Source organism: Triturus cristatus, chromosome 1_1 (genome assembly GCF_964204655.1).
Source record: "Triturus cristatus chromosome 1_1, aTriCri1.1, whole genome shotgun sequence".
NCBI classification, from domain to species: domain Eukaryota; kingdom Metazoa; phylum Chordata; class Amphibia; order Caudata; family Salamandridae; genus Triturus; species Triturus cristatus.
The window spans coordinates 103,555,878-103,573,258 of NC_140579.1; the positions used below are offsets into that span (position 1 = coordinate 103,555,878).

General features: G+C 48.2%; 1 protein-coding gene across 1 annotated transcript in view; it reads left to right on the forward strand.

Annotated features, from left to right (window-relative positions):
- LOC146869642 (E3 ubiquitin-protein ligase TRIM39-like) overlaps nt 1–17,381 on the forward strand; it is a 137,002-nt gene that overhangs the window by 86,320 nt on the left and 33,301 nt on the right. Inside the window, exon 4 of the mRNA XM_085609046.1 lies at nt 4,255–4,277. Coding sequence (XP_085465172.1) covers nt 4,255–4,277 — 23 coding nt within the window. The remainder of the gene's footprint in view (nt 1–4,254; nt 4,278–17,381) is intronic.

Below are 17,381 nucleotides of genomic sequence, written 5' to 3' on the forward strand. Positions count from 1 at the left end.
TCCTCCTCCCCTAGTTATCACACTGCTAAATTGTGAAGCTGGCACACCATTGTTTAAAATGTAGGAGCTGGAGCTGGTTGCAGGATTGTGCAGGTGCCATCTAATATAAAAGCTTTTAGCTAACGGGTGCTGTTGTTGGTTATTCATTTTGGACGGCACCCAGAAGGTCATGCTGCAGGGTGCTGAAAAGGAACCCCCCCATCATGTCACTTGACTCTGAAGAGAACGGCACACTACACTGACGGAAACTCACCAGCATAAACATGCACGCAAAAGGGTTTTTTTTAAGTGTATTAATATTTACATTTGACTCTTAGTTACCTGAATTCAACGATGAGCAACATGCGTAGGGGCTGCAAGCGTGTCAAGCTATATAATTTCCAGAGAATGGCTTGGTGGAGTGGGGGCTCAGCCAGCTTCTGAAGCAGTTAATTCTCTTCTGTTTCTAGAGAAAGCTTCACATCCACAGGTGCCGCACTAGTAAAACAGCTGAAACACTTCTGTTTCTAGAGAAAGATTCACATCCACAGGCGCCGCACTAGCAAAGCAGCTGATGCACTTCTGTTTCTAGAGATAGCTTCACATCCACAGGCGCCGCACTAGCAAAGCAGCTAATGCACTTCTGTTTCTAGAGATAGCTTCACATCCACAGGCGCCGCACTAGCAATGCAGCTGATGCATTTCTGCTTCTAGAGAAAGCTTCACATTCACAGGCGCCGCACTAGCAAAGCAGCTGATGCACTTCTGTTTCTAGAGAAAGCTTCACATCCACAGGCGCCGCACTAGCGATGCAGCTGATGCACTTCTGTTTCAAGAGAAAGCTCCGCATCCACAGGCCCCGCACTAGCAAAGCAGCTGATGCACTTCTGTTTCCAGAGAAAGCTTCACTTCCACAGGCGCTGCACTAGCAAAGCAGCTGATGCACTTCTGCTTCTAGAGAAAGCTTCACATCCACAGGTGCCGCACTAGCAAAATAGCTGATGCACTTCTGTTTCTAGAGAAAGCTTCAGACCCACAGGCGCTGCACTAGCAAAGCATCTGATGCACTTCTGTTTCTAGAGAAAGCTTCACATCCACAGGCGCCGCACTAGCAAAGCAGCTGATGCACTTCTGTTTCTAGAGAAAGCTCCACATCTACAGGCGCCGCACTAGCAAAGCAGCTGATGCACTTCTGTTTCCAGAGAAAGCTTCACATCCACAGGTGCCACACTAGCAATGCAGCTGATGCACTTCTGTTTCTAGAGAAAGCTTCACACTAGCAAACCTACATTATTCAAGTGCTGCAGACATAGTCGCAGCACGCGGGGGCTGGCAGTGGCAGTGTAGGCACATCCAAGACTGCGTATCCCACCTTGTATAACAACCAATGAGAAGCGTCCAACATGGACTGGCAGCACACCAGTCACTGACGGTGGGCAGTCTAACACTGCTCATGCCGGACTGACGTCACTCACTTTGCTCCACCCCTCCCCAGCGTAGCTTAATCACCAATGGGAACAGTTGGTATGTGCGATAGCAGGCAGGAATGGATAAAAGGCTAAAAAGGTCTAAAAAATAACAAAATTGCAATGACAGGATACAAAAGTGGATTCAGGCTGCGAGCTACTTGCAGGATGTCGGCGAGCTACCTTGTTGCAGACCACTGCTTTAAATGTTTCTGGATTTTCTCCCCCATAATTCTAGATAGGAATTTCATAAAAAATTAGCCAACATACAGCCACGGGACGCTTGCTTATTATTAAATATTTATCATCCTGGTGTCCTACTGTAATGAACCAACATAAGGCCACGGGACGCTTGCTTATTATTAAATGTTATCATCCTGTAATCGTACTATATTACCGTTTAGTGCCGCTTGGCCTTCTTAGATCGTCTCCGAGGTTGCATGGTTCACTTAAGTGATGAAGTCTACATTTTACCAATCAGAAAATTTATATTTTTGTGCCTCACTCATCTGGCTTCCTCTTGTTATTTTATTTTTCACTCCTCTTTAGTTTCTCTCTCTACACCCTTTAATTCCATGGCCCGTTTTCATGATGTTTGTTACCATATTCTGAACATCTTCTCAGGTATCTCTTATGTCTGTTTCCAGGTTAATTTGCTGTCTTGTAAAACATCTTAAGAAAACATTAAACCTATAAAATAGTTTATTACCATATCCATTACTTACTCGCAGCGCTTCTCACCCTCGTCTTTGCTACTCCCTGGGCTGGGCATGATGATGAAGCGGTAACAGTAGAGCAACTGAAGGAAAGGCAGCAAGGGATAGAAAATAACCAACCACTGCATGGCTCCATAATAAAGCCATGCTGTGATTGGCCATGTCCTTCTGTAAATCCAAACCTGCTGCCTCAAGGACTAGGCCTACTTTTCGCCTCTTGAGTCCATCCAGAAACTGCTTCACAGCAAAAGAGCAGTGTCTGGATTGGCTGGAGCAGGCAAAGTCATTGCTCCTTAGGAGACCGGGGTGACTGCGGATGTGATCCCTGGCTCACTAACGCTGTGTGGGTAGGAGAGGCCTTATATGCACATGTGAGGTTGGTCATATTAAGACACCCATTCACCCTGACATGCGCACTTACACATCGTCAGACCCAGACACTCTTCAGTGCTGTCTATCATGATACCCCGCCCACCGCCCACTCATAAATTGAAAGTCTGCTGCTTGCAATGTGCAGCCATGCCGCGGCTGTTATATAAGCACCGCGGCAGGGAATATAATCTTTATAAATGCATAATAGGGTCCAGGAGGACAGCAAATACAGCGGGGCAACACCCCCATAGAGAGACCGCCGCTGGGTGGAATCTAGTACATCAGGACTAGAATTTTGTGATTGTTGCCCCCGTATGGCATGGTTTTCTTCCCTTATGCCAAGAAGCATCTCCAAAGAGTTGGTGCCAGTATTTTGCCACAGTTACCCCCTATGCCTACAATTGCCTCCAGTGTGCCAGTAGCAGTAGTTTTCACAGGTGCCTGCCCATGCCTACAATTGCCTCCAGTGTGCCAGTAGCAGTGGTTTTCACAGGTGCCTGCCCATGCCGACAATTGCCTCCAGTGTGCCAGTAGCAGTGGTTTTCACAGGTGCCTTCCCATGCCGACAATTGCCTCCAGTGTGCCAGTAGCAGTGGTTTTCACAGGTGCCTGCCCATGCCTACAATTGCCTCCAGTATTAGAAGTTTTTTTATGTGTCCCTCTATAAGCCACACAGTACCTTCAGTATGTAAGGGCCAATGGCAGACTAGCAAGCATTACATCACATTCTCACTCACATTTACTCAACCACACTCAATCATTCATTCTCACTTAGTCTACCTCACTCTCGCTCATTTTTAATCTGATTCCAACATACTTACTCATACTCACTTGCTCTATCTGTCATTCTCACACACTGTATCACTAATTCTCTCTCCTTCATTCACAGTCACTCCAACTCACTCCTACTTTTTCACTTGGGCACTCACTCTTATTGTCACTCATTCTGACTCTCATGCTCACTGCCACTCATTCTCACTTATTCTCACACACTACCTGTCACTGACACTCTCTTTTACTTACAAACACTCATGCTCACATGTACAAACACACTCACAAACAGACAACCACACTCCGATCCCCAAGCACGTACCCTACATACATTTAAAAGCATTTTTTTATTTAAGACATCTGCTACAGAAGTTCTCATTCTAGATCCCCGTGCCCCATTTTTTACTACGCTACCAGTGAATAATAATCTATTATTCACTATTAGTTTAATATAAAATTGGTTGAAAACAAAGGCAGAGCACGACTCCCATAAAGGCGAGCTTCCACTGTGTTTTCGGTACTCATTTTGCTACCTCTGAAGCCAGAAGTCGCACAAGCAGTGCCAGGGGTAAGACCAGAGTCACAGCTGCGACCCCTGGCAATCCCTAAATGATGCCCATGCAGGTGACCCTTTTGCGAACATCATACAATGTGTCAGGTGACTCCATTCAGAATATCAGAATGTGCTGTGTTTTTGTGACCCCATTCAGAATTACACTGTGCTATGTCATTACCATTCCGAAGATCGGTTTCTGTTATATCATGTGACCTCATTCAGAATCCCTCATTCTGTGCTTAGTCATGCGATACCCCAGAATGTGCTGTGTCCTATGACCCCAGTCACTGTTTTTTAACCATAGATAGAAGTGTGTCACTCCTAAAAATACTGCCATAACTTTAACATCTCCTGTGGAAACTGATTTCTCTGTATTTCTTTCTCTGTTTTTCAGGATGTCAGAAGCACCCTAAGCAGGTAAGGCTGGTTTATTATCCTCCTGTCAGTGTGTAAGGAGCAGGTCTCACTGCTGCAGTGTGAATGTCACTGCTGAGATCACACAAAGTATTAGGAAACTTTCAGTCCCTCATAATCACTTCACATTCTGAAAAATACCTTTAAGTCCTCAGGCTCTCCTGAAAACTTAATTTCTCAGTAAACTCCCCTGTGTCATCAGGAAACCCTTACATTTTCATAAATCCCTGCGAGTTGTCAGACTCCTGTGAGTCCTGAAATAATTGCAACAAAAATTAGTTGCTGTCCTCACAAAACCTATTTGCATCTTTAAAGTTTAACTGAAGTCCCAAGAAAAGTAACCTGAACACACAGAAAACGCAAGCACATTCTGGAAAGATCTCTTTATGTTTTACTCAAATCAGAGTTGTGCAAATACTAAGTCAAAATTTCCTAATTGTTCGAGGCATGTGGGCTGCTGAATTCATATCTGTGCATAGATCGCCGCCTAGTGTTGGGTCCGGATGTTTGCACGTTGTTGTCCTGGAAGAGTCTTCGAAGTATCCTGGGATAGGTGACTCCTCCCCTGGACTACAGTGCGCATGGGCATCCTCTCCATCCTCAGATTGTTTTTTTCCGCCATTGGGTTCGGATGTGTTAACTTGACTCAAGTTAGGAAAACCTGTTTTCAGGCCAAAAGGCCTTTAGCTCGCGTCGGTACTGTTATCGATCGGTATCGATAGTATCTCTGTTAGTTTACTAACTTCTAGAACAAACTTTCGCATCTTACCCGACCGTCGATTCGACATCAGCGATGGAATCGAGAACACCATTCAAGAGGTGTCCGGTATGCAATGCGAAATACCCCCACGTCGACGTCCATCCGGTGTGCAACAAATGCCTCTCACCGGATCACGACGAATCTACATGCATGGCCTGTGCCAGATTTCGATCCAAGAAGACTCTACGGAATCGACGAGCGGCGAGACTCGAGGCGCAGCAAGCGGCACCGGCCCCGGCCGACATCTTCAACGCCGAGACCGAAGATGTCGAAGAAGTGGAGAACCTACCCTCCAGTCCCGTTTCCGAACATGACTCCAGATCGGGGGATGTCGATGAAACACTCTTTCGCAGAGATGAAGACGACACCGAGGTAGGAGACTACGATGAGGCCTTAGGGGCCGAAGAGAGTAGCTCTGGTGACGAGCAAGGCCTACCCGTTCAGATTGAAGAAAGCCCAGTGCAACAGTCTATGGCTCCGGTCGAGGCATCGCCTTCGGGCCTTACCCAAGACTTATCCCGCAGTTCTTCGGCCCCGCCCTCGGGCCCGGCCTCGGACATTCAGCGGCAGCCATTAATGCCAAAAATGGCTGGTTTCCCTTCTCTAAAACCGAAAGCAGTATTGGTTCACTTGAAACCGAAAGTGGCGCTGGTCGGATCGAGGCCCTCCACACCTTCGACGCCAGCAAAACACATCGGCACCGAGCGCACCAAACGAGACTTCGGTGCCGAACTCGAAGCGGCCGACGTCGGAGTCGACATAAGGAAGAAGGCCATCGGTACCACCAAACCTGCTCGGCTCCCGGCACCGACGCAATCGACTCCGACCCCAAAGGTCAAACAGCCTGCTGCGTCTCACGCTGCTTCCACGGCGACATCTAAGCCACAATCATCGAAGAAGTCAACGGCCACTCCCGCCCCTCGACTCGATGACCCACCGGCGTCGAAAAAATCCACGACCGCCTCCACTGAACCGGTCGGTGCGAAAGACTCGAGGGCGCTCCAGACTCGACCCATTGCTGCGCAAAGCACCAAAAAGAAAATGGTCCTCCAGGACACGTCGGGCTCCGAGCCAATTAAAGCTCCAGCAGCCTCTTCGACACCAGCCAACATTACTTTTGGCCTGCCACCATCCACGGCCCCGAAAATGTTCCAAATCAGGACACGGGTGACCCATACCACAATCACGCCTGCCGAACACTCTGGGGAGACGTCTCCATCGCATATAATAGACGCCGACACCGGCAGGATGATTATCCACAAACGGAAAATAACTTCGGAGCCGGCTTTGGACTCCTTCAGGATTCCACTAAAAAGAAAGCTGCCTGTGGCTTCAGAACCAGTTCTTTACGAACCTTTCCACTCACCCTACCAGGATCCACAATCCTTCTCTCCCACACACTCCGACACGGATGCGTTGGGGGACTACATGGGTGACCAGGTCCCCTACCCCGGAGACATGGACCCTGACGGCCAGCAAGACCCTGATCAAACTTGGGATGACCCTGTGGACCCAGGTGCACCTATGGATGCACAAGACCCGCAACTCTACGGAGCAAAAACATCTCCCACAGAGGACACGGCAGCATTCAACGCTCTGATTGAACGTGCTGCGGCCAATCATGGGGTGCAACTTCACTCGGACACCGTCGAGGACGACTTTCTTATGGACACTTTTGCTTCCTCAGAAAGAAATATAAAAACTCTACCCATGTTGAAGGGTGTCCTCAAACCAGCAAAGGACATCTTCAAGGAACCCACCAGGGCAAGAGTGATAAACCCCAGGATCGACAAAAAATACAGTACAGCGCCTGGGGACCCTACTTACATCAGAGGCCAATTACCTCTGGATTCCATTGTCGTTGCGAATGCTCGCAAGAGGGCACACTCACAAACAACAGGTGACGCTCCTCCCCCGGACAAGGAGTCCAAGGTGTTAGAGACCTCTGGCAAACGGATTGCCGCCCAGGCAGCCAACATATGGCGTATTGCCAATACTCAAGCACTCCTCGCTCGCTACGATAGAGCGCACTATGACACATTAGAGCAACTAATCCAACATCTCCCTGACCAATTCAGAGAAGGTGCAGAGATCCTCATCAGGGAGGGACGGCTCCTCACAAACGCATCCATCAAGTGCGTGCTGGATGCCGCAGACACATATGCCAGGGCCATAAACACTAGCGTCATGCTGCGACGACATGCCTGGTTACGAATCTCCGGATTCAAACCTGAGGTGCAAAACAACATAATCAACCAGCCTGTCAACCCCGACTATTTATTCGGCCCGGAGGTTGACCCCACCCTAGAGAAAATAAAGAAGGACACGGACACTGCAAAGTCCATGGGGGCTCTCCAAACTCAGTCCTTTCGGGGCGGCTCCTTTCGTCGCCCCGGAAATAGAGGAGCAGGTAGAGGACAGGGGTCACAGCAAACATACAACAAGAGCAATACACAAACCACCTACGATAAAAACACCCGGGGTGGATATCGTGGCTCCAGTACAAAGGGCAGAGGACGCGGCTACGGCAACACCAGGTCCTCCCCCCAAGAACAAGCAGTGACGCCCTCTCCCTTCCTCCCGACCACAACACCTGTCGGGGGGAAGGCTACAAAGGTTCCTGTCCACGTGGAACTCCATCACCACGGACAGGTGGGTCAAAGATATTGTCAAATACGGTTACTGTCTAGAACTAACCTCCACTCCACCCACAATACCTCCAAAAAACCGTCCTATGTCCTCAGAGCACTTAACGCTCTTACAGCAAGAGGTGCAAAGTATGCTTCTAAAAGGCGCAATAGAGGTCGTACCCGTCCACGAGCAAGGTACGGGGGTGTACTCCCTGTACTTTTTAATACCGAAGAAGGACGGGTCACTCAGACCTATATTAGACCTGAGACCACTAAACAGATACATTCTTTCCGAGCATTTTCACATGCTCACTCTCCAGCAAGTCCTCCCGCTGCTCAAGCAGGGAGACTTTCTAGCCACACTGGACCTCAAGGATGCGTATTTCCACATACCCATTCACCCATCACACAAAAAATACCTCAGGTTCACTGTTCAAGGACAGCATTACCAATTCAGAGTCCTTCCCTTCGGCGTGACAACGGCACCAAGGGTGTTTACAAAGTGCCTAGCTGCTGTGGCGGCACATCTACGGAGGCAGCACATACACGTCTACCCTTACCTGGACGACTGGCTCGTTCAAGCGAAGTCAGCCCAGCAATGTGCCAGCCACATGTCCCGCACCATTCACCTCCTTCACAGTCTAGGGTTCTCACTGAATTACCCAAAATCCCATCTCCAGCCCGCACACGTACAACAGTACCTTGGTGCAACTATAGACACTCTGGCAGCCACAGCTCAGCCAAATTTAGTGAGAATCAACAGCATGCAAATGCTGATTTCCAAGTTCAAACCACAACACTCCCTGCCCGCGCGAGTGTTCATGCAGTTGATAGGCATGATGGCCTCCTGCATCTTCATAGTCCCACACGCGAGACTACATATGCGCCCGCTTCAGGAGTGCTTAGCACGTCAGTGGAATCAGGCTCAAGGACAGTTGAAAGACCTAGTGTTGGTGAGCGGTCGGGCATACAACTCTCTGCATTGGTGGAATCCACAAAACCTTTGCAAGGGCCGACCGTTCCAAGAGCCTGTCCCACAGATAATACTGACGGCGGACGCGTCTCTCCAGGGATGGGGAGCTCATGTACTCCATTACACAGTGCAGGGACTATGGACACAACAACAAAAGAAGATGCACATCAACCTCCTAGAGCTGATGGCAATCTTCCTCGCTATGAAAGCATTCAAAGTACACTTGTGCAACAAAGTCGTGTTGATCCGGACGGACAACATGACTGCCATGTACTACATACAGAAGCAGAGAGGAACACACTCTCCACAGTTGTCTCATCTGGCTCAGAGCATGTGGAAGTGGGCCATTCAGAGGAACATGTTCCTCATGGCAGAACACCTCCCCGGCAAAGACAACCAGATGGCGGATCTGCTCAGCAGACACAGCCACCAGATGCACGAGTGGGAGTTACACCCATCAGTACTCCAACCGTACTTCCAGCAGTGGGGTCATCCAGAGATAGACCTATTCGCGACAAGCGAAAACGCTAAATGCCAAAGCTTTGCCGCCAGGTTCCCACATCCACAGTCGCAGGGCAATGCGATATGGATTAACTGGTCCGGCAGATTTGCGTACGCTTTTCCCCCAGCACCACTGATACCGCTGGTGGCACGCAAACTGCGTCAACACTCACTGACGCTCGTCCTGGTTGCTCCAACGTGGGCGCGCCAACCGTGGTACACCACCTTTCTCGAACTTTCCGTGGTGCCGCATCAAAGGCTACGGATCAAACCCGAGCATTTGACGCAGAACCATGGAGAGATTCAGCACCCAGATCCGCAACAGCTGAACCTGGCAATCTGGCTCCTGAAGTCCTAGAGTTTGGCTACCTCAACCTGCCACCTGACTGTATGGACATCATTAAGGAGGCCAGGAGACCCACTACCAGAGCTTGCTATGCAGCCAAATGGAAGAGGTTCGTCATTTATTGCAATAATAATGACATTAACCCGCTAGACGCATCCATCCAAAACATTATTTGTTACCTATTACACCTATACCGATGCAATCTGGCGTACACCTCTATACGTGTCCATTTGACCGCAATATCAGCCTATCTGCAGACCAGGCAGCACCTCTCTCTATTCAGAGTGCCTGCCATCAAAGCATTCTTGGAAGGACTCAAACGAGTCATTCCTCCAAGCCACCCACCGGCTCCGATGTGGAACCTCAATTTGGTCCTCACACGCCTCATGGGTCCACCCTTTGAACCTCTACACTCATGCGAGATTCAATTCCTTACCTGGAAAGTAGCTTTCCTAGTAGCGATCACTTCTTTGAGGAGAGTTAGTGAACTCCAGGCACTAACCGTTCAATAGCCATTTATACAGGTCCACGCCAACAGGGTCGTACTACGTACCAACCCCAAATTCATGCCAAAGGTGGTATCGCAGTTCCACATGAATCAAACCATTGAACTGCCCGTTTTCTTCCAAAACCCACAAACTGTCGCAGAAAGGGCACTCCACACACTAGATGTCAAAAGAGCCCTCATGTATTATATCGACAGGACCAAACCCTTTAGGAAAACACAACAACTTTTCGTTGCCTTTGCCCCACACCACAAAGGTAACGCTATCTCCAAAGCAGGAATAGCCAGATGGATCGTTAAATGTATCCAAATTTGCTATCAAAAGGCTAAACGTACTTTAACGATTCCCCCACGAGCCCACTCAACACGTAAGTTAGGGGCCTCAATGGCTTTCCTAGGAAACATTCCTTTGCATGACATATGTAGAGCAGCCACCTGGTCCACTACACATACATTTACCAAACACTATTGTGTAGATGTGCAATCAAAACAGCAGGCAGCTGTAGGACAGGCTGTTCTCAAAGCTCTTTTTCAGACCGCTGCAGCTGGCACTGGTAGCCGCCGCTAATAAGAGGGCACTGCTATATATTCTATGCACAGATATTAATTCAGCAGCCCACATGCCTCGAACTGAATATGCTACTTACCAGTATGCATCTGTTCTTGGCATGTAGGGCTGCTGACATTCATATCGCCCTCCCTCCTCCCCGGCGCCTGTAGCAGCTGCAGCTCTCAGAATTACTGTAAGCATGGTCATCACTTTCTATATCTACTCCATCACTGCCACAATGGCGAAAAACAATCTGAGGATGGAGAGGATGCCCATGCGCACTGTAGTCCAGGGGAGGAGTCCCCTATCCCAGGATACTTCGAAGACTCTTCCAGGACAACAACGTGCAAACATCCGGACCCAACACTAGGCGGCGATCTATGCACAGATATGAATGTCAGCAGCCCTACATGCCAAGAACAGATGCATACTGGTAAGTAGCATATTCAATACAAACACACATGGTGGCTATGCTCACAACAATTGCAGATCCAATTTTCAGCACTATTGTTAGGTATGTTGGATCATACACATATATCCTCATGTGGGGTAGAGATGCTAACATGGTACTACAGACACCCTGCCACCTAGGGTGTTCACCTGCTCAGGACAATGTCCTTGGCAAAAATTACAAAAAATAATAAGTACTAGAGCACACACAGAAACTCAATTTAATAAAGAAAGTAGTCCTAATGTGAAGTCCATCAAATTATTTGCCCTTTTTTGTGAAGTTATCTTATTCCATTTGTAGTTTCCACAATGTTCGGTTTATATATCAGCAGGAACAGCCAATATCTGGCCTATATGAGCAAAAGCAGCCGACCCATGTTTCGTCCATTGGGCTCTGTCAAGGCTGCAGAAAATATACATACATTGGTATGGAACATCATCTCTCATGAAATCTTTTACGTAAAATTCATATGTGTCAACCTCGTATAGCAGTGATGAGGCAAAGGAAAATAGTGACATAAAATTCTATATGCCGGTCACAACGCACTGGGGATATTGTGTAAAAATGCATTGTAGCGTCAGCTCACCCAAAGCCATAAAAAGTGGTACCCATGATAGGTGATGTTGACCAAAAGAAGAGAACCCATGGAGGCCACAGGGAATGCCAGTATATATTATAATACAAGTGAAAAACTAGATTTTGCATGCATTGTGCTCTCTAAGATACAAAGAAATATGTGCATTTGGTGTTCCTTTTTGCATGCAAGGAAAGAATATATATTAGTTGTGAGATTTTAATAAGAATATAGAATACCTGAGCACCCTGTAGTAAGGACAATGTTCAAAAGTAGTCCGTTAGATACAGAGCGGATCTTGTCGAAATCTATTTAAAATATATATAAAACTGCATGTATATGCAACCATGCTGAGGAAAATATAGGATTGTGCAGAAAAGTAAAAATCGGTACACTGTAAGGAGAGCAAAGTCTCCTGAGTAGTAAAAAGGGAAGTGCAAATAACATATAAAAGTAGACCAGTTTAGAATGAAAACTGGTCACCCAGGTGAAATGAGGGAAGTGATTCCATGTGTAGCGGAATACAATGAAAAGGGCCAATGTACCAATAGTTGTCCCATGAATTTCCAGATGGAGTATATAATTCCATTTCTAGGGCCTTGAAAAAGTCACTCTTGTCACTGCTTTAAGCAAGCAGATATTCCAGCCATTCAAAAGGTTGTGTATGAGTATGTAGCATTCTGTCACGTCCGCAACCCGGCCACTCAGCTGAAACAAGAGCCCCGAGCTATCCATATGGATACCTCTCTGGCATAGGATGAAAAAGTAAAGCTGTCCCCTCCATTTTTTGTGGAGTTTCTGGGCTTCTGTCTCCAACATATGTGTCTCTCGGAGGAGAGCTAAATGAACTCTAATCCTTCTAAGATAGATGTGTGTTCTATACTGTTTCACGAAGGAGTTTAGACCCCTCACATTCCATGTGACAAATATAAAATTTCACCCATCTTGTAACATCCCACCCCCCCTAGCTCTCCTCCTCTGCAGACACACCTCCCCACACCATTCCCAAACCCCCGCCAGCCTCATACACACAACTGATGCTTCAACAACGATAATAACCCCAAACCGTATGCGACTCCTATTATACCACCCGGGTAAACACATTTCAACTTGGCTAGTGTCCTCCCACACACAATGCTACTCCCACCCACCCAAAAACAGTCTCAATTGAACTACAGTGTGTGTACAATCCCTCTATTGGGTATAAACTGGTATTATATCTTAGGGGCAGATAACAGCCAGGGGGCGACTCAATCAGCAGTTCCGCTCCCTAATACCCTGAGGTACTCACACTGTAATCAGTCACACCACAGAAAAGTAGAAACAGGAGAAGGTATGGGAGAAAAACAAGAAGTAAAGTATAATAGAGCAAGGGAAAAAGGGTGGGTTGGCAGCTTGGTGGGTGAAAGACCTGGGCCCTCTATCAGTGCCACCACTTCATCTTATCACACCTCACTTAAAGTCTGTACAACAATGACCGAGTGTCCCAGGGGGAGCCTCAACAAACAGACTAATCAGTCCCGTCGTACTACTGGGTGGCATTCCCCCTCCAGCCCTCCTCATACCTGTCACGCAAGGGGCAAGCGCAACATCATTCTACAGCACCTTCAGTGTGGTCCATAAATATGTGTCCATATTCGACCATCTGCTCGCTCGGGTGTTCGCGAGTCCCCAACAGATCCGATTCTGTGCTTGAAGAAGCAGCAGAAGTAACTGCCTCTACTAAGGCCCTGGCTGCTTCTCACCCCTGTCATTGTTTTGCTAGGTCCAGAGTACCATCAGATTGCACCACCGTTCTCGCAGCAGATCTGGAACGGCGTCTACGTTGGCTTTGTCTCCTCGGAGTAGCCGAGGTGCCTTCTTTCTGCCATAGTGAATCCCTGTGTTAAGATTCCTGTGCAGGGATCGCACCAGGCAGTCATGTGACTGTGGACGCCATGCTCCTAGATCAGAGCTAGTTACCAGCGAAAATCCTACAGTAGGAGAATGTCAGGATCAATGGCAGGTTGCAAGTCACACAGCCCACTCACCAGTCAATGGGACCGGCCACCAAGAGTGAGGGTTCACGTCCAGTCCAGTTCACCTCTGCATGACCCTCAATCCCGGGGTGGGGCGAATAAACAACTGCTGGCAGCCTCTCGCTTGTGTGTGCAGCCGCATTTATTATACCCTCCAGGCATACCCCTACACAGCACCTGGAGGGGGAGGGGGGGAGGGGGGGCGGGAGTCCACAGAAAAGCTCCTCCTCAAGCACCATGAGTCCACCAGGGCCACCACCGGATCCGTCCCCAGCATCCTACCGAGGGCCCCTTGCATCAACCAGGGCGCACCGTTGTTGCGGCTCATCTCCACCACGGCATGTAGGAGTGCCTGCAATGTCCAGGGGATCAGCGGTCACAGTCTCTCTTGCACTCGGTCTCGGGAGGGGAGTAAATCAATGCAGCCACCATGTTGGGGGGGCTCTCCGTGGCGAGGCAGTCACCAAGAGCGGAGGCGGTCCAGGGCTCCGTTACAGGCTGCAGGTTCTGTCAGCAGGCTGGCCCCACCACTATCGGGGTATCAGCCATCCCACTTTACCACCCACACTCCGTTGACCTCCTTGCGGCAGCTCCCCAGGTCCTCCCCACAGCTTCGGCAGGCCACCTGGTCTCCAGCACAGAGGTAGTGACTTGTAGGCCCCTCCTCGGTTTGTGCATCAGTGCGTTGCAGACAGCTCCGGGGTGTCACTATTTCCATGCCCCCTGGCGCCGCCCTATCCGGAGATCAGTTTCAAGATTTTCAGAGTTGAGGGGGTGGCAGGAGGATGGAGTATGTCTGTGTCTGGGCTGAAGCTCTTTTAGTGCTGCCTCCCGGCCATCTTGTTGGCCACGCCCCTCCCCAATCTTATATATCATTAATAAAACGAATGGTCATGCTGATCCTATGGATCCCCCATAGGCTAAATGAACAGCTAGATCCAATGGATGCCGGAGCCAAAGATGAAATTAAGAATCCTTAGAAGTAACAGTGCCTAGAGGTTACAGCGTATAGTGACATGACTTCTCCTCTATGCAGAGGTAGTATGGGGCACTAATTGTCTACTGAGGCCGACTTGCGCTCCAAGTCCAGTCTACTGACAAATCTTACAGATCTGAGCCATTCTGATACCTTTGGTGGGTCGGGAGTTATCGATTTCTTACAGATTTCCGTTCTTGCTAGCGATATCAGAACAAATATCAGTGAGGCCTGATCCAAGTTTAACTCGTCCCAGTACGGGCACAAGTCCATCCCAAATCGGATCAGGTAGGGGCTTACCTTAACTTCGCAGCCATTAATTTCTTAAGACGCCTGACTTGCATACCACCAGAAGAAGGCCAATAACGGGCAGTCCACGAACATGCGTATATCATCCGCCTCTGTGTCACCGCACTTCTAATATTTTAATGGTTCCTATTGATCTTAGCCAACTTCGTTGGTGACCAATAAGGTCTATGGAGAGTAAACAAATGATTATTTTTTAAGTGGTACTGGTTTGATCAGAGTGTATAACAGATTTAAAGATACTTGCTTTAATTGCTCTTTAGCCAGCGCCAGAAGATCCTTTTCCCAGCGCAGGTATGGGACTCCCATTTTCTCATCAGTTGCGGAAATGAATACCCAATACCACTGGGAAACCCCGTTTTTAGGTTGTTACTTAGCCCTCACCCACCCAAGAAAATCCTCCTGCACCGAACCGCTCCCCTCTGACTACGTTTGGGATGACCACTAACAACAAAGCTGCAGGCATTTAAATTTTTAAAGCCCCGCTTCAAAAGTTTAGCGAGCGCTTGTCATGTCACTCCAGGTGGAAAGGTTGCCATGCTGGAGAGGGTAACTAAGTTTATCTTTAAGTCACTAGGGGGTTCCAGGAGAGCCCCAAATTGGTGCCAGGTCCGCATTGTAATCTATCCCGAGAATTCTCCTAAAGGATTCCCACACCCTCAGGGCTGTTAAGAGTACCTGTAACCTACCTTGTTTAAAAACTTTGGGTCCCCAAACTTAAGAAAAAACGTTTTCAGGCTTAAATGCTTCAACGTGGCTCTACACAATTGACCCATGTGAGAATGATCTAGCTCTCCTGCCAAGAACCAGGAATTCTTGAACTGGAAAGAATAATAATAGGCTTGAAAACCCGGAAGAGCGAGCCCCCCTTGCTTCAGTCTCATCCAGACGTTTTTTTCATGAGATTGTGGCTCCCCTCGATGCCCATATAAGGTTGCTGACCCTCCCTTACTTCAGTCTCCTCCTCCTTTTATGAGATCCTGGCTCCCCTCGATGCCCATATAAAGCTGCCGACCCTCCCTTACTTCAGTCTCCTCCTTCTTTTATGAGATCCTGGCTCCCCTCGATGCCCATATAAAGCTGCTGACCCTCCCTTGCTTCAGTCTCCTTTGGAGCTTCTCTCATGAGATCCTGGCTCCCCTGGATGCCCATATAAAGCTGCTGACCCTCCCTTGCTTCAGTGTTATCCGGTGCTTCTTTCATGAGATCCTGGCTCTCCTGGATGCCCATATAAAGCTGCCGACTCTCCCTTGCTTCAGTCTCATCCTTCTTTTGTGCGATCCTGGCTCCTTTGGATGCTCATATAAAGCTGATGACCCTCCCTTGCAATTTCTACAAAGCATTTTGGGGAAAGGAAGTGGTTTAGTGTTAAACAAGACAATCACCTTCGGAAGAACCAGCATCTTAATGGTGTTCACCCTCCATAGATACCGAGGGCAGATTTTCCCTCCATCTTGTAAGGCGAGCATCTATATCACGGTGTTGCTTGAACATGAAATACCTTTGAAAAACCTTTGGCAAAACAGGAACAGTTTGTTTAATTAAACATAGCGGCCGGGAGAACAGTTACAGGCACAGGGTCTGAGGAATGTCTCAAATTACAATCCATCTGTAGCGTTCTTATATACAATTCATTATAGGTAATAAAATGTTTCTGGAGATCCTTGTAGGGAGAGGAATGCAAGTTGTTCCCTCTAGATTCATAAATTAATTTTAATTGATAATCCAGGTGGGCCTCGACCTTGCAAGGACAAAATGCAGCCAGTGGTTAAAGTATCCAGATGTCTGCCACGGGGAGCACGTGATCACTGTGTGCTGTGTTCTAATTTGCTCTATGTTCCTAACTCATGTGGCATCTGACTTTATGCTGTTTTTGGAGCGCGTGTACCCCCTCCAAGCATGCTCGCTTTATTGGGGCCAATCTCCCTTAACAATTGTAGTGTCTCTTCACTAATCTGTGGGATTGATCTCGGATTTCCCGTCCATGCATTTGTCTGCCGGCTACGTGCCACCCCACCTGTGGCCTGTCAATCAGTAACCTTGGGCATCGGTCTCAGTGCTTGCCAGGCTACGTATATGCGAGTCGGGTTGATGCGGCATTCACATCGGGTGAATTTGTTAATAAGGACGTGATTTTGTTCACATAAATAAATGTATCATTTGTCATATCAGCATCGATTTTTTCCTAAGTGACAGTGGGATACCCTAGTTAAGTTTACATCCGATATTTCCTCCAAACTTTGAGTTACGATGCTCCCATGATTCCTAATCTGATTTCTGGTTTGAAGCCCTACTTTCTCTCTAGCCCGGTCTTTACCTTATTGATTAGATATCCTGACAGACTCCCAGAATCTCTGGCATGCGTCTCAAGCTGTGGAACACAGAGCTCTAGCTTCGATGCATACAGAACTATGTCATCAGCATGCAGTGCTAGTCTGGTTGGTAACCCTGCAGCTTCAAAGGGAAGAATGGTATAATCCTGCCGAATCATCTGGGAAAAGGGCTCAATATATACAC